At 41.7% G+C, this 16,765-nt stretch overlaps 1 protein-coding gene across 5 annotated transcripts in view; it reads right to left on the bottom strand.

Moving 5' to 3' along the window:
- The window catches only part of ACTN1 (actinin alpha 1), a 94,126-nt gene that overhangs the window by 26,901 nt on the left and 50,460 nt on the right, over nt 1–16,765 (bottom strand). For 3 of the 5 annotated variants that reach the window (XM_079953631.1, XM_079953628.1, XM_079953630.1), the window contains exons 3-8: nt 15,596–15,715; nt 10,057–10,143; nt 8,756–8,843; nt 7,753–7,831; nt 5,454–5,535; nt 3,674–3,759 (exon numbers count right to left, since the gene is read on the bottom strand). In XM_079953631.1, the coding sequence (XP_079809757.1) occupies nt 3,674–3,759; nt 5,454–5,535; nt 7,753–7,831; nt 8,756–8,843; nt 10,057–10,143; nt 15,596–15,715 (542 nt within the window). Of the gene's footprint in view, nt 1–1,791; nt 1,878–3,673; nt 3,760–5,453; nt 5,536–7,752; nt 7,832–8,755; nt 8,844–10,056; nt 10,144–15,595; nt 15,716–16,765 lie in introns of all 5 variants that reach the window. The other 2 variants (XM_079953629.1, XM_079953627.1) reach the window with 1 other exon arrangement.

Raw genomic sequence — 16,765 nt, 5'->3', positions numbered from 1 at the left:
GAGCAGGCCACAGTGAAGTCAGTTTTTCAGCAGCTAACATGGCATGTCAGTAACATATGAATTAGGCCCCAGAACGAACATTTTCAACTTAGTTTGCAATATTTCAGTTCAGCTTAAGAGTTACACCTGTGCCTGAGAACCCCTGTGAATCTACCAACAAATATGGGATAGGAAAAAGTTATGGATGAAATGTGACTGCAGAATGGAGAATAGGGTCAAAGAAAGAAAACTTTGTGGAATGGTTATCTGGTTCAGTTAAGGAGAGTCTTGTTACATTACCAGCTATCCTTATCAGAGTTTAATTGCCCAATGTGTGCCCAAGGAGCCTGGACTAAGGTCTGTTTTCCCCTTGGCATCTTTTACTCAGGTATAGATGCACGATGTCAGTGCCAACGCTAATGACACACGTGTGTTTGAATCAAAGCTTTTCCACAAAATGCATCTAAGCAGTGATACAGAACCAACAGAAGCCAAATATTTTGCAGACGAGTACAAAATGTCAAGGGAGGATAAATCCACTGAGAGATGATTACATAGATAAAAAAGCCGTAAGGGTAAGGGGACACCGTAAATGGTACAAGGAGGGAAAGCAGCAGAACTACTGGCAGAGGAAGGACACAGATGGATGGGAGCAAAGAGAAGCAACATGGGGCAGAGAAAAAGTTAAAAGGTGTACGCAGAGACTGTGATAATCAGTTGTGGCATCAAAGGCTGGCTGTGTGAAAAAGATGTAAGAGAACAGCCATCCCAACTTACACAAGTCACTAGAGTTTGGCCATGAAACAATAAGTAAACTGAGCAGGAATTCCATGAGCTTGGCATCTACAGAACAAGACCTTCTGAGGTCTCCCATTGGGAGAACACCTGTCAAAGCAGAAGTGGCCATTTATATACATCCACGTAGACATGACCAGATTCCACTGATGGTAAAGCAGCAGCAGCAGCAGAGGGATTTTGTTTTTATGGCCACATAAAGGCTGAATGGCAATTTTCTGACTTCACTCGGAAATTAACGACCACTGTTGGTATACTGCCAATAATAACGGAGACCTCTTGCTTATAAAATAAACCCTGCTGAACAATTGGTTTTAGGTTGCATGAATGGGGAGCACTCTACGCATGATGCTCAATCATGCATAGCTTTTTTTGAACATGTTCTTAACTAAATCCAGCTGCAGAAGTTACAGTCTGGAGCAAAAGATTAGTATGGAGGAAAATATCAGAGAACTTCTGCAACTGAGCATCATTTGGAGTCTTGACCTCAGTTGTTTAGCCCTATAGTAATTATTACTGATGGCTAAAAGCAACTCTAGAGCTGGGTCTTTAAAACACTCCCAGCAGGCTTAGCATTGCCAATGGTGGACCAGTGTTGTATCAGCCACCAAAAATGACTGAGAACAGAGCGCTCTAAGGAAACCAGCACCCAGCTGAAACGAGAAATGCACTTTCCATTAGGCAGCCATCTGATCTGTCAGCAAAGTATTGAATATGTTCTACAATATTAATTTGAATCAGTAGGCTGCAACTTGGGTGTTCTAGGCCAGAAATATTGTCTGGGAAAAAGCAGAGAGACCCACTACATTGCAAAAAAATCCACTGAGTTCTCAACAAAGCTAGAGAGTGTTTTTTAAATCACCCAAGATGCCAAGGAAGTTGTGACAATATTAGATAGCTCAATATGACAGCCAGCACTGGATTCCATACCTCTAACGGTTTAGGGTATCTTCCTCTAAATTTGGTGGGCGGGAAACAGAAGGAAGAGGAGGGGGTTTGTTAGGAGTAAAGTCTCACCTTCTGCGCACCTGAGAAGGCGTGGTAGTAACATGAAACATAGGTCATAATGGCCTTCTCATCCGGCCTTAGCGTGCCTATAATATCTGTGCAAAGAAGGAGAAGAGGTTGAAAGGATAAAGTAAGAAGCAGCACACAGAATAAAATAAAACAGTCATGGGTGGTAAGAGAGGGGGAAACTTCCCATCATGCATTGCAGGACAGGCCAAACAGATTTCCATGCGGAGAGCTGGGAATTCGGATCAGAACGTGACCGGCAGGGCTGGCTTTGTGGACTCCTGTGGCACTTGTTCCCACCTCCCGTTTTCAGCTTTGGTTTCCAAGCAACCATCCTAGTCCACATTGCTTTGACACAACTCCACAGTCAGTAGCCTCAACCCACTTGCAGATGGGCAAATCTAGCTTTATCTGGGGGAGTAAACAGCCAGTGCCATGTGCCCGTTCTACACACAGGAATAAAGTAGCTAAATTTGATGAAGACACTATATAGAAGTTAAAAGGCATGACATAACCCAGATGCAAGGCAGAAAAGATCTGTTCTTGCAGTGCCAGTGCTTGACATCTTATTAGGGCTGTCCCATGTGCGTTTTTTGAGCATATAGCTCTTCTGCTTGTGCTGTGGAAACAGCTACCAGATATTCCATCTATAAAACTGCAGATTAAAAATGGATGACATTTTTTTTTAAACTTCAGCTGTGTGCAGTGGAAAAAGATGTGGTGTAACCCCTTGCCTGGTACAATGGCATGTCACAGGGGAGTTCTAGAAATGCAGTTTACATCTGAAGTATTATCATACTGCTCCCTGTTTCGCTTTAGAAGACACAGACATGCATATCTGTCAATTTAGGCAAGGCTTCAGTATTGCATGGTCTACTTTCTATTAGACCCCTTCTGGCCCACAAAGCAAGAGTGCATGCTCAGGATCTCTTAAAAATTAAGGCATAATCTGATAATGCACAATTGCTTAAGAACATGAGGAGTACCCTAACTAGAACCATCAAGTTCAGCATTTTCTGCAAGTAACCCAGAAAAACGTAGGTGCTCCACAACTTCTATCCACCACTGTCTTAAGCTGTAGCTAGTGAAAGGTTAGCATTTAGTCTACTTTTGAGGGAAATGACATGACTTCTGGATCCACTTTCAAGCTTCAGCCTACTTACACACTTACTTGGGAGAACACCTTACTGAACTGAGAGTGACTTAACTTCTGCGTGAACAAGAAGAGACTTGTACTGCAGAACCCATTTGCTCTACGATGAGTTCTCAGATACCAAAGAACAGTTGATTCATCAAACTGCAATGTTCTGTGGAAACTTCCTGTTTGGGACAACCTGTCAGTAATGTTTTTAGAGAATTTGGCAAACAGAATGCACATTTTCTGTTCTGCGGCATCCAGGTCTTATTTCTTAAAATTATGCTCTTTTGCAAAATAAGGAGGCTCAATCACACAGCACTGATGCTGATCAGCAAAGCAATTCAGCATGGATTAGCTGGCATGTAGAATGTTATGATGCTGGATCACTATGCATGACAAATTACTATGCAAAATACTCCCCCCCCCCCGAGATTCACCTCGAGAGAGAGATCTTTGTGTCCTGTGGATAAAAGCAGAGCTCCCAATGCCATGAGAGTGACCCGCTGACCTGCACCAAAGTACAGATCTGCACTACATCACTGACTGTGGGATTGTGTTTGACCCCATCTGCACCCCCAAAATCATACATACACAGAAAGCCATTTGGAGCCAACAAGCCAACTCTGCCAAAAATAATAATAAAGATGCCCGTAGCTAGATAGGAGAGAGAGAGAAAGAAAAAAAGGTTTGGACATTAGCAAGAGGACCAGGTGCTCTGTGTGGAGGGAGCTTGGAATCCTGCGATACCTTCTGGGCTCCTGAGAAGGCGTGGTAGAAGCTAGAAACATAGGTCATGATGGCCTTCTCGTCAGGACGGGCTGTTCCAACAATGTCTGTCAAAGAAAACCTGAAGTTAAAGAGCATATCAACTCATGGGACGTGAGCAAAGCGAGATGGATCACCAAAAGGTTATGGGGACGCCAGGTGAGGGGTGGGAGTGACTATTAGAACCTACACATTCTCCACATATAGGTCCTTTAGATACTTTCTTGGAAGACGATTTCCCCTCTTGGTTAGGGCAATTGTCCCTGTCCTCTTCTCCTTACCACAAAAAATACATATTCTTGATGCAAGTCCCCAGTAGGACATAGAAGAATTGTGTGTGCTAAATTGAGAAGATGAAAGACAATCTTAAGCTGCTGTTTCAGTGAATGAAAGCAAATGGCCACCTTCTGCACCATTCTCAATAGGCTGTTAGTCTGAGTTTTCCAAACATCTAAGGAAAGCAGGTGCTTATTGCCTCTCAAGCTCAGGCTGTGTAATGTTTTCATAGTGTTTCCTTGCTGCTTTGAGGATGATAATAGTGATGGAGAACAATAGTTGCTATAGCACAAAAAGAGAACCATATTGCCATGCACCTAACCATCTGCTTCTTCTGTGAGCTTTCATGGGACCTACATTTGTCTCAGTAACCTGTGATAGTTCAGTTTGGTGGCAAATCCCAAAGGATAAGAAATGCCCTTTGTAAAATTCAGACCCAGCAACTTTGGGACTCCATCTGAGGCTACCTGCTGGGATGAATTAGGTCTCATTATCTAGCTGCATCTAACACCACGCTATGCATATGAAAAAAGTCCTGATAAAGATGATTTAAAAAAAAAAAATCTAGTCGAATACACTGTCCTCTTTAGCTCACAAAAGCTTCCTGGATAGAGGTAATGAGGAATGGACAGTACAAAATGTTCTCTCAAATTTTAAGGGGGGAAAAAGAAAATGTCACAAAAGGGAACAGAGCAACAAAGGCAACTTGAAAAATGTGGATTTCAGAGCCAGTGTAGATTTTCAAAATGCAAAAGCAACAACATGGCAAAAGGGGAAATTTAACACATGTTTCCAGGAATCTAGCTGCTGAGGACTGAATGTTATAATGGTCACATGCTAGATCCCTTGATTAACAAGTGTGGTGGCTCAGGATATAAAATGCCCAGAGAGACAATGTGGGATGATCTGCCTTTGTTTCCACCTCTCCTTATGTACTGTAGAGATACCATGTCATTTGCTGTTTGTTGAGAATTCAGCTTGTTTGTTCATGGTGGAGTCCCAGCTCAGTCAGAAACAGGTGTCCTGTTACTACTGAATTTACAAATGAGCTCCACAATAACAAGCTACGGAGCTTGTTTTGGGAAGTACAGAGAATACTAGGGAAATTTGGGAGAAAGGATAAATGCTGTTATTCATCTTAGGCCTGGCTTATACATTTCTGATGATGCATGGAGACGACTTCATCAAGGTCAGATCTCACGTCAGAATTATGTGGCAGATCATGTTAGAAGGTTCCATTATCCATGCTGTTGCTCCCTAGGGGCCCTGACATAGAACCTTCCATTATCCACACTTCTTGTGCTGTTATTCAAATGTTATCAGGATAGCATCCAGCCAATAGGGGGAAAAAAATTGCAGTTATTCTAGTCTAGGTACTGATAAGAAGGGTGGGGAACTTTTGGAATAACTAGTTAAGTAGAGGTAGAATGTTCTTGGGTGTGTGTGGGGGAAGGGGGAAATAAATCAAAATTTGATTCTACTTTACCTTCTGCATCCAACATCTTGGGGATATCTAGGTACCTTTCAGCCACATCAAAAGCTGTGTTCAGGTTAGTAAGAGGATCATCCTAGGAAATAAATAATTTAAGTAAATATGTAAAAGCAATATGTAAAATATGTAAGCAATATGTAAAAACATGGCAGATGAAACAATTTATATACCATACTAGGGCACTGATAAGTGAGATCATTAGAGTCATATTCTAGACTAACTGATAATTACAGCAGTAATATGAGTTGCACATACCACAAAAATATGCACTTAACACCCCCAGGTCAGATTGTTTCTACTAGTGAACTGGAGGTGGAGTGTTGACAGGACCTCCACTTCCCACCACCACAAATGCAGTAGAGGGCAACTATGAGGGCTATGTGCATTTTCCAAAAGGCCTCTCTGTAACATCTTCTTTATGGACTTTGAAAGGACATCACATATTCCGTCATCTCCCCTTTCCACTAGTCTGCTTACTTCCTGGACCAGTACTGAGCAGGAGAGCTGTCAGCTTAAGACGTTTGTCCCTGATTTGTGTAAGTTGCAACTAGAGAAGGTGCAAATCTTTTTAATGCCCTGTCTTGGTAAGGGGCAGTATGAGAAGCCGCCCTCTACACATACAGAATCTCCACTATACTCCACTACACTATATAGGGTTTTTGTTTTGTTTTGGTTCTCTTGCGCTGAATGTTAAACAGGTTAGAGAACATGAGGCCACCCCAGTTTTCCTTTGTTCTGTCTTCTCCTATCCAAAATTGTTAGATATGTTAGTTGAAATATCTACCTTTGTTTTGTTAAAATTTGAGGATACAAAAACATTTTTTTCATGACTTGCAGCCTGTAGAACTGATCTAAATGAGGCCTACACCAAGATAAGGGTGCAAATAATTGCACCAAAAGGGAGGACAGCTTGGGACTGTCTGTTTGAGACAAGTATACTTGTTGAGGTATCTTTCTCAGAGTACCATACAGCATACACTATAGTTATTAGGAAGTTTAGGTATATATAGACCCATGAACACAGAGCCAGGCTGCGCTCAGGTATAGTCACGAAAGGGGTCTCTGTGTGTGGAACCTTAGTTACTATAAGGATCATTTCACTTTTGGTTGCTAACAATATTATCACAAGCATGCTGCTTTTGCTGACATAAGAAATGAATGCTAGAGTCTCTTACTGCATCTCGCCTACCTCAGCATAAAAATGCTGACTTGCACAGACATCTTCCCCTCCTAGCAACTTCATATGATGTTGCCATGGCAATAATTATAATGCCACCAATCACCACCTTTCTATCAACAACAAATCAGCAAAACTGTTGAAGCAGGGTAGGAGGAACGAGCTACCACTGTTAGCTATGTCTGTCAGGGATGCAAGGAACCTCACCTAGTAAAATATTTGGTTTTGGTTACTGTTAAAATAATCAGGGCTGGAGGTGTCAGTCACAAAAAAGATGCTATTTTTACTGACCAAGATGACATGCTTCTTAGGTTACTAGAGAAAAAATGTTACGCTTTTATCCAGTTTCCTTAACAAACAAGGAGATCAGATTCATGGCTTACCATGGGGCTATAGCAACTTAACAGCTTCTACAGACAGTGGGAAGGAATATATGATGCCTCTTTGGGCAACCACATTCCCAGATCTGCCCAGCAGCAGAATTTAGTTTTCCTGTTACCTCTGCCTATCATGATTTAAGCTGGGTAAGCAAAGGGGTATTTATCTGAGCTATGCCCTACCTTATTGCACGGCTCAGAGCAGCTTACAACAGTGTTTCTGAAAGTTATAGACCCAAGGGGCTTACAATTGTAGCTTAAAGAAGAAGTAATGTGGACAACCATGCAGTTTTGTACAAGCAGCAGATGACTCCGCTAACTATGCATTCCACTATGGAATTGGAGCCATGCTTTCCACTACAGCTTCCCAAAACACATTTCTGGGCTTGGTCACCCACATGCTTTCTCCAAGGATGTCAAACCCAATTTTCACCTGGATGATAACCTCAGTCAGCCTAAGAAAAGATTAGTCTCTAATGTGTCTTGGCTGAATGTGCCAGTCTAACTTTGGGAATTGCCTGAGTTGTTTTTCTAAAGTCCAAAGACTTCCTTACCTGCTGCTAGTCTAAATCTCCACCAGGAACTAACAGACAGAAATCAAGTAAACCAAAACATCTGAGCTCTTCAGAGACCTCCTTTCTCTCATCTTATGGGCAAGTTAGTTATCCAAGTTGCCAGCACAGGTTTCCATCCTCCCACGGCATCTGAACTTGGAACATCCCAAAACATAAGAAGGTACCTTTCTTAGTTTTCCATAGTCAATGAGTTCTGGACGATGTCTGTGAATCAAGGCACAGAAACCAAGGCCATCCTTCCAGCTGTGAGAGAGATAGGACACCATTAACTATACTCATTCAGGAATGGGGTTCGTTTTTTGTCCTATACTCAGTAAGAATCAGTGCACGAGTAAGTTTCACCTCTGCTTCAGTTGAAGCCTTTCCACAATGCCAACTACAAAACTTTTCAGTATGTAAAAAAAAGTTCTGAGGTTTCTAGTGCCAAGTGAATAATAAAAATAAATAATATATATTCTTTTACTGATTGCTATTGGATTGGCTCAATAAATTGGCTAATGACAGGCCAAAGGAGATTATGTGTACAAGAACAGGATTACATGCCATTACATATTTATACAGCCACAATGCATCCCCAGCTTGCTAAAACCATCGTTTAGCTGAAACTACAGTTAGCTTAAATGGTGGTTCCTCATCTGAACATAGTCTAAAATCCTGGTTAGTAAATCAGCATTAAGCCACCATTCCTTGTTACAGACATCGATGTTTGGTGCATCAATTATAGGAATGAGGTGATATGCAGGAGAGGTTCATGGGGAGGGGGGCAACACTCATTCCTGGCTTGTTAAACTATGGTTTAAGAAGCCAGGAATGCAGTAATGTTTGAACTGGGCTATGTATCCACAAACTTGGAAGTACAAAAGTAAACAGCACAAGCACTTTAATTTACATAAGATATGAGGATAATAAAGGCATTATTGTGTGCCGAGTATAGTGTGGGAAGAAGCCTTTCGTGGCCTCAGCCTTTTCCCCTGAGCTGATAGGGCAGCTTTCAGAGTACAACTGCTACACACACACAGCCTTTAATGGACTGTGATGGCAAGTGCACCTCAAATGGTCTTAACATTGCTGCTAAAACAGTTGAGGTAAGGACCAGGCAGCATCCAAATTCTCTAGGCCATGCAAAGACTACAAGTCACAGGCTGCTCCCCAGCACCTTTACATTACCTAATATGGAAGTTTTGGATGTTCACATTTTTGTATGGAGCTGTCTTTCTCTGACACCACAACAAAAGCCCTTCTTTAGCAGATGTCTCTAGGGAACAAAAGATACAAGTATTAGCCAACCTCTGTGAGGCTCTTTCACTAGGGTTTTAAAGCTGCCTCTTCATCCTGACCATTAATACGTCAGAAGCCACTGAGGAGGATTTGAGCAACTCTTTCCATTTACACCAGGCATAGGCAAACTCCGGCCCTCCAAATGTTTGGGACTACAATTCCCATCATCCCTGACCGCTGTTAGCTAGGGATGGTGGGAATTGTAGTCCCAAACATCTGGAGGGCCAGAGCTTGCCTATGCCTGATTTACACTGTAGTGCAGGCTGTGCAACTCAAAAGGTCTGGGGCAGACCTTTTCTTCCAGTTGTTAATGATCAAGTGCTGTACAGAGTTAAAAAAACCCCAACAATATTTAGGATTACATAGGCTCCAAATCATAGAACTGTAGAGTTGGAAGGGACCCTGAGGATCATCTAGTCCAATCCCCTGCAATGCAGGAATACGCAGCTGCCCCATACAGGGATCGAACCGGCAACCTTGGCGTCTTCAGCACTGTGCTCTAACCAAGTGAGCTAAGCAGGCTGCACAGAAAGTCCACAAAGGACTTAAGTGATGTGCTGGCAAAACATGTTATTTAGCACAAACATTACACTTGGAAAGGGTAAACAGTTCCCTAAAATCCCTATGCTAGAACTATTTCTTTTCAAATCTAGCCCAGAGGGTGTTTTTTCCTAGTAGTTTAATCAGACAAAATAGCTCCTTCCACAAAGTAAGTAATTTTGCCCATCTAATTCTGCATTATGTGTGAGGGAGGGATGTATCAATGCAAAAGAAAAGGAGAGGTTTTGCATTGTAGGCTAGCAGGAACATAATGATCTCAGTTGTTCTCAGGAACCCCTTGAGCTCAATTCATGACCTCACATTTCTGCCTTCAGGACACTAGTCAATATGGCCTTCCAGATCAGGGAGATGGTTTGCAGTGAATTGAATTCAATAAAATGGAGGTGTCTGAGCCCTGGATTTTGTCACTGTAAATATGGTCAGCATCGTAGTAACACCAACAAGCAAGCAGAAGGACCACCTGCTATTTCCTGGATCATGCTCTGGGGGCAATATTTCCCTTCCCGTAGACGATAGCCAGCTATGACAATCTGTACAGGAGCTGCGTATGCTATCTATTTTGGAAATACATAGCACACAAAATATTCCACAAGTGCTTCTGTGAGAGATGGTGGCCCGTTGGGATGTACCTTCCACTGAGATATCCTGAATAGCGAAGCGGAGGATGATGGTCCAGATCATTCCAAGGGTCATTTTCGCATTCCCATCAACAATTTCTGCAAAAGAGAAAAATACCCTCTCAGCAACTGCTACTGGTGCTCAAAACATCTTTGGAACTTTGGTAGACAAGAGTCATTAGTGAGCATGTTTCACAATTAGGAAAACAAGTGGGGCTTGCAAACAAAATGTTGCAGAGTGGACTGCTCCTTCTCTGGGATTCCATTATAATCCCACTTTCCAATAAGTCTCTATCCCCTTATACACCAAAATAAGAAAATCCATGCCCACTTCTCATTAGATTGTTTTGGGAGCTTGCCCCAACCTCTTTAAAGGTTTTTTCCCTAACAGATTTTGTGTGTGGGGGGGGGGGTACTTCTCCAGTTCTTGGGATTTCCCCAAGTCTGCTGATAACTCTCTCTTATGTGTGGTTGGTGCTGTTTTAGTTACATGAGGACCAGCGCTAGGCACACTGAGATGGTTATCAGTATATCCAGGTGGAACCTGCAACAAAATGCTGCAGGTGGAGTTCTTCTATTTATAGAGATCCAGCCGATCCACTCCATATAAACTTCTGAAAACCTCAGTGTTCCCCAGGGTCTGCTTATAACTTCCTTGTGCTTTTAGGCAAGATTATTTTGGTTGCTATTTGGATTGGCACTGGGAGAATTGAGATTACTATTGGTTGAGGATGACAATCAAACACAATGATTATTTTGGGCAAGCGTAGCTGGGCAACAGCCATTCAAAAATTGCCTTCACATTCACAAGAGAACAAGTGCCAGGTACGTGATGCAAATTAAACCGCAAATAGATAATGCTGTTGCACTGAGTTACAAACAATAGCAAATATCCCCATTGAGATCAAGATCTGCAATCATTAAGTTGGGAAGGAAAACATCAAAAGGCTCAGCTGTATATTACTAGTTCTGTTGCAATGTGGTTCCTTTGTCCATTTGAATTTTCTCCCTCTTTGGGACAGCCTTAATGACTGTTTCCTGTTCTCAGAGCATTAACTGCTAGATAGACCTTCTATGGTCATTATTCTTGAAATGTGGATTAGCATCATTAAATATATATATATATATTTGTACTTTCTGCTTGCTAATTGATGCCATCCCAAGCCTCTCTACAAAACTGCACTTAATAAGCAGTTCAGCAGATACTATTAATGAGCTCATTATTGCTTGTGGAAAGTATTCTGAGGATACTGGGAGAAGTGGAGGCTAGAGAAGGTTGTGTGCACTGTCTTTCCCAATCTGCTACTCAGGGATTCCCACTAGTTCCTGCCCCCTTGAATAAGCTCAAGACACCACCTGTGGTCTTCAAATTACCAGTGGCAGCAGATATAAACCACATTAGCAGCATAAAACTTAGCAAGCAATTCTGTGCCAATGCAGCGGGGGGTTTTTTTCCATGATGATGATCTCTAAATGCTTCTGGTGTACCTGTTGCCAAAGCCAGCCAATCAGAATTACACCACCATGCAAATTGTTGGGAGAGCAGTATATATAGACCCACACTGCAACCCCTTAAGAAAAGAGGGTCTAGTGTGTTGGGGGAAAGGGGAAGGAGTTTGTTTCTCTGAACAAACATTTGCTAGAGTGCAACCCCTTTCCAATTTAAGTGATATTAGAAGGGGTGGGGTCTAAAACAAAAGCATTCCCCATCCTTCAGAAAGTTCAAGAGCCCTGTTTGCAGGAAAATATATTTTAGTCTTGCCTCAGAAACAAATATCCATATATACTTGAAGAATTCCTTCTTCACTAGTAACCCAAGGCTGTTTTTTTGCAGCACTATTAGCAAGCAGAGATTCTTAGTGAAATGCACATTCAGTGAAGGAGGGAGAGCTGTTTAAAGAACCAGAACAGAACAGACACACAGGAAACAAAAAAATGCTTTGCTCAAGTGAATTTGTTTCCATCCCATTGCTTTTATTACAACTATTCTCTGCTAATAGGCTATGCAAATAAAGACAGTATTTTCATGTCTTTGGCGCGCAGCTGAAGGAGCAATAAATATTGAATATTTCAGAATTAAACCTGGTGGCTGGAAAGAACAGGGTTCTGAAATGCCATCACATTCACAATCTAGTAATCCTAACCCTCTAGAGTGTAAAATAGTCTCCTTCCTCTATTCTAGTCTTAAATGACTAGCTGAAAATTCACTGTTAGGATCTATATGATTTCTTGGCTGTTTGAATGTACTTTGAGAGGCAGCCCAACCACTAGCCATGCAGAAGTGGAGAAAGGAGCTTGATTCTACGAAAACAGGTGTCAGGAGGACTAAATGGTGGGTAAGAAAGCAGAGTTTTGCTCACAACTGAATATGTGTTCATTATTCATTCAACATCCTTAGCACATTTAAACTGCTGTGTATTAACCACACTTTCAATTCCAAAGGAAGGCAAACATTAATGCATATACCTCCCACCCAGAAATAAATAAATAAATAAATAAATAAATTATTATTATTATTATTATTATTATTATTATTATTATTATTATTATTTATACCCTGCCCATCTGGCTGGGCTTCCAAAACCTAAGGGCAGCGAAAACCACAAGATCATTAAAGCAAAATAACTGGTAGCTTCATTCCACTGGTGTCAGTGGGACAAGGACTTCCAGGAACCCAGCCTATAGGGCTGCTGCACTAGCATGTAAACTAGTACAAGCTCCTTCTTCACATTCTTATGGGTAGCACCACCATTCTCTTGTCCAGTCTCTGCCATGTCCCCCTTCATTCGTCTCAAAACCTGTGCAAGGACTTTCTCATCTCAGCCATCCCTGTTTGCTGTTGCTGCAATGCAACATGATGACTCTCAATACTGCACAAGCACAGCCTTCACTAACCTGATGCCTTCCAGATGTTTTGAACCACAACTCCCAACAGCCCTGATGTGGGGCTATAATAGGAGTTATTGCAGTCCAATAGCATTTGGAGGACCAACAGGATACCAAAGGGTCCATAAGCATAAGGGCTTTGTACCTAGTCTTATCCCACTCCTTGCCTTACACATTGCAACATCCCACTGCATTGGGATGTTAACTATCCAGTGGCTGCTTTAAACGGTTCATGGACTGCAGCTGAAATAAATAGCATCCTTCTAAGACTGAGAACTAAATGAAACATGAGAGATAGAGCTTAAAAACATTATATATAAGCTTATGTAAGCTGGAACATGTGTTTGTTATGGCTTCAATTTTAATAGGTTTGGCTGATGTATAGAATTGAGGTAAAACAGACCATAGCCCTGTCAGTCACCACCGCACTTCACCAGTTATGAGTGGGAAGAAGACAGAAACAAACAGCTGCCTGTTTTTAATGCTGCAAGCAATACGTGTCTTCTGCCCAATAACAGCCAGCCCTGCATATTTGCATAGCTCTCTATGCTGGTAAGAGGTTGTGATCAACCAACACTGTTTCATTATTACAAGCTAAAAGCTTAAGTTTTTTCCTTGCTGACATGGATTTCAGATCAGTGTGATACTATGGAAGAAGGGTTCAGGAGTCTGCAAAGCTGATAGCTATTTGATATGTTGGAAATGCATGAATGGGAGAATAAAAATGCTTATCTCAATAATTATCCCGGTAGTATCTAACTCTAACTGTATGTTGCAATCAAATGTGAGCTTTTGGTGTGCAGCTAATCAGGATTCAGGAAGGATGAAAAGCTCATTGGCTGGTAGAAAATAGTTTGTGAACTACACCAGCAAAGAGCTTCTTTTAAGCCAATTTGCACAGGGGCCTTGGCTGTGTAAATAATTAGTTTCATAGTCATTTCTAATTCTCAATAGCCATTTCCTTGTTCACCGCACAGAAAGCCATTTTGATGTTGCCATTACTGGATCAATTCTGCATTCCTGCTTTCTCAAACTTGTGATGCTGCTGTTTTGGGGTTATATGATATACAGCAGCCTGGTGCTGAAACCTTTCAGTAGGCTGAATGACACTGGAGAGCTTTGGACCAAAAAAAATTATGGCTAAGGGTGATTTAAAACAACAACAACCCCGAACTTGGTACTAACTCAAGATGATTTTCTCATTAAGTACTACCTGCCTGATGTGGCATTTCCTGCCTGAGCCACATTAAATACATTCTGCCTGCCTCATTAATTTTTACTTTCTAGTTTACAACAGTGACAGCTATTATAAGCCTTAATTTGAGTCCTTTTAAAATTCACAGTCTGGAAAACTTTATAAGCCTTTTCATTGGGCAGCCCTCGCACCAGAAAGCTGTCAGTCAACCCCAGATGCCCACTGAACTGCTATGATAACATCTTCATGCAAAACAAAATGCCTACAGTAGGGTGGAATCCACACACCAGGCATGCATTTGTTCTGACATGTGGATTGATTCTGTTATTCATATCTGTAGGCAGAAGTCAGATGAAACAAAGCAGATTCATGAAACACATTGACCAGGATACAGCCCGCACTCTTGCAATACCTCATGCTGAAGTTAAGGACTAACATATGAACTCCTCATACTCAGAGAGAAGAAACATCATGGTGCATCCAGAGCAGCACAACCAGATGCTTTTATCTGGCCCAACTGCAACAAAACATGTCTCTCCTGCATCGGTCTCTACAGTCACAGCAGCTACTGCAACCATCCAACAGCCTGACCTCACCCCCAAAGCTGCACTGCTCCATTGTCTCCAGAGACAGATGGATGGTAATATATTTTAACCTTAAAGTACCCCTTAACCTTACACACACCCTCGTTATATTCCCCCATTCCTAGACCCTAGACCATTCCATAGAGATGAGAGCCATGCCACTTCAGGCTACATAAGCAAATGAGTTTGTAATAACATATATCATTAATGCTTTCACTGGAGTATTAGTTTTGAAAAGCTGCATGATCTGTAAGCCAACGTCCAGATGCAAAATGTAGATGTCATTCACCATGATTGTGAATTAGTGGATTATGGCATAATGTGAAAAATTTCTCTTTAGAATTGGACAGAAGCACGTCCCCTTATCTGGCTTCCTAGTCCATAACCTCAAGTACAATCAGGCAGAATAATTATCCAGGAAGTGTATGATAATGTCAGAAGGAGCATGGAGAACACAACTCTTTCTGAAGCTTTACAGGGATAATTTTGAGGCAATCTTACCCTGTGCTCTGCAAGTTTCTAGCCAACATAAATCACAAAGGGATTCAAAATAGATGATCTACCTGTAGTGCACTGCATCAAATATCCAGTGCAGTTTTATTCCACACACTTTCTGGACTTTGGTAGACATTACGTGTTGGGGAGCCTGGTAGAAACCAGACTTGCAATTGTGCTCAACGTGTAATATGGTTATCTGCAGTCCCACACAGGACTCAAGAGTCTTTGCTTGCTAAACACATATGTTGAACTTAGGGGATTCCATAACAATCACCACCACAGTAGTACAACCGTCACCTTGTAGTGGAAAAGTTGGCCAGTTCCTGTAATAATTTTAGTAGCCTTGTGACCCACTTATATGCTCCCATTGGTGTGGGTTCTGCCTTACCTTCTGCTCCAATGGATACCAACTTGACTCCTTTGCTAGCAATGAAATCCAGGGCTTTGTTGACATTCGAGATTTTGTGCACTCGCATTTTGCCTCTTTCCGGCTTAGCCAAACGTTCACCTAGTCAGAAAGAGAAAAGAGTTATGTTCCACTTTTTCAACGAACTTCCTTCATTCCACTTCAGTAAACAACTGATATACAACCGAAATATCGCAGTCTACCTCGGGAAACTTTCCATTTGTCTTTTATTGCAATACCACAACTGCAATATACAGAGCTGTGTTCACAGTTGAGATGTTATGCACTCGCAAAGACCATATCATTTCAGAAAGCAATCAAAGTAATCACATGTCTGAACGCTTCTCCACATGAACACCCAGCTCATAAGAAACTGAGAGAACACTAAGCTAAAATCTTCATTCATAGTAGAAGGGAGCTTTTCAGCAAAGAAAGATTTAAATATGCAGTCAGCACACATGTACCCTCAAGTGGTATAGTTCTAGGAAGACAGTATCACATGTTTTTCCCCAATGCAAGGTGGCTAATCTGTTACCCTCTGTATTTTGCTGGACTGTGAATCCCTTCATTGGCTATGCCAACATCTGGAAGACCACAGGTTAGCTACCACAGCTCTAATAATCCTAAATATGCCTCAAAAATGAAAATGTTTTATTTTCCAGTAAAATTAAAGAGCAATTCTCTCATACTGGACAGTTATAGGAACCCAGCCAAATGAAAACAAAGTGCTTTAAATATTGCACTCAGTTGCCTTCATACAGAGCACACTTCTAACTAAATGCAAGATTAACACTCGTATACGGAGGCTTGGCTCCACATGATTTTTTGTATTAAGTGTATGTGCATATTTTCACCAAGACCACTTTTAAATATGTCCCAGGACAAATGGCCGTCAGTAAAAAATCTCGTAGAAGGGTATGAACCTACCTGCATTGCAAAGGATTCAGGGCAGCACCATCCTTGCTTTCCTGCTGTTACTTACCCTTTCGTTTTAAATTACTGCGTGCCCAGCCTTTATACTTAGTGTTTACTTTGAACTGCAGCCAAGAGCAATGAAAACTGAAGCTGAGAGAGACAGAACAACAGCCCCATTTTCTTCTGACAAGACCCTATTGACTTCTTCTGTGGCCATGGCATTTTTTACCACACGAT

The sequence above is a fragment of the Podarcis cretensis genome, assembly GCF_951804945.1.
Source record: "Podarcis cretensis genome assembly, chromosome: 1".
In the NCBI taxonomy this organism is placed as follows: Eukaryota; Metazoa; Chordata; class Lepidosauria; order Squamata; family Lacertidae; genus Podarcis; species Podarcis cretensis.
Note: the sequence above shows the minus strand (reverse complement) of the source record. Positions and strands in the feature narration are given on the sequence as shown.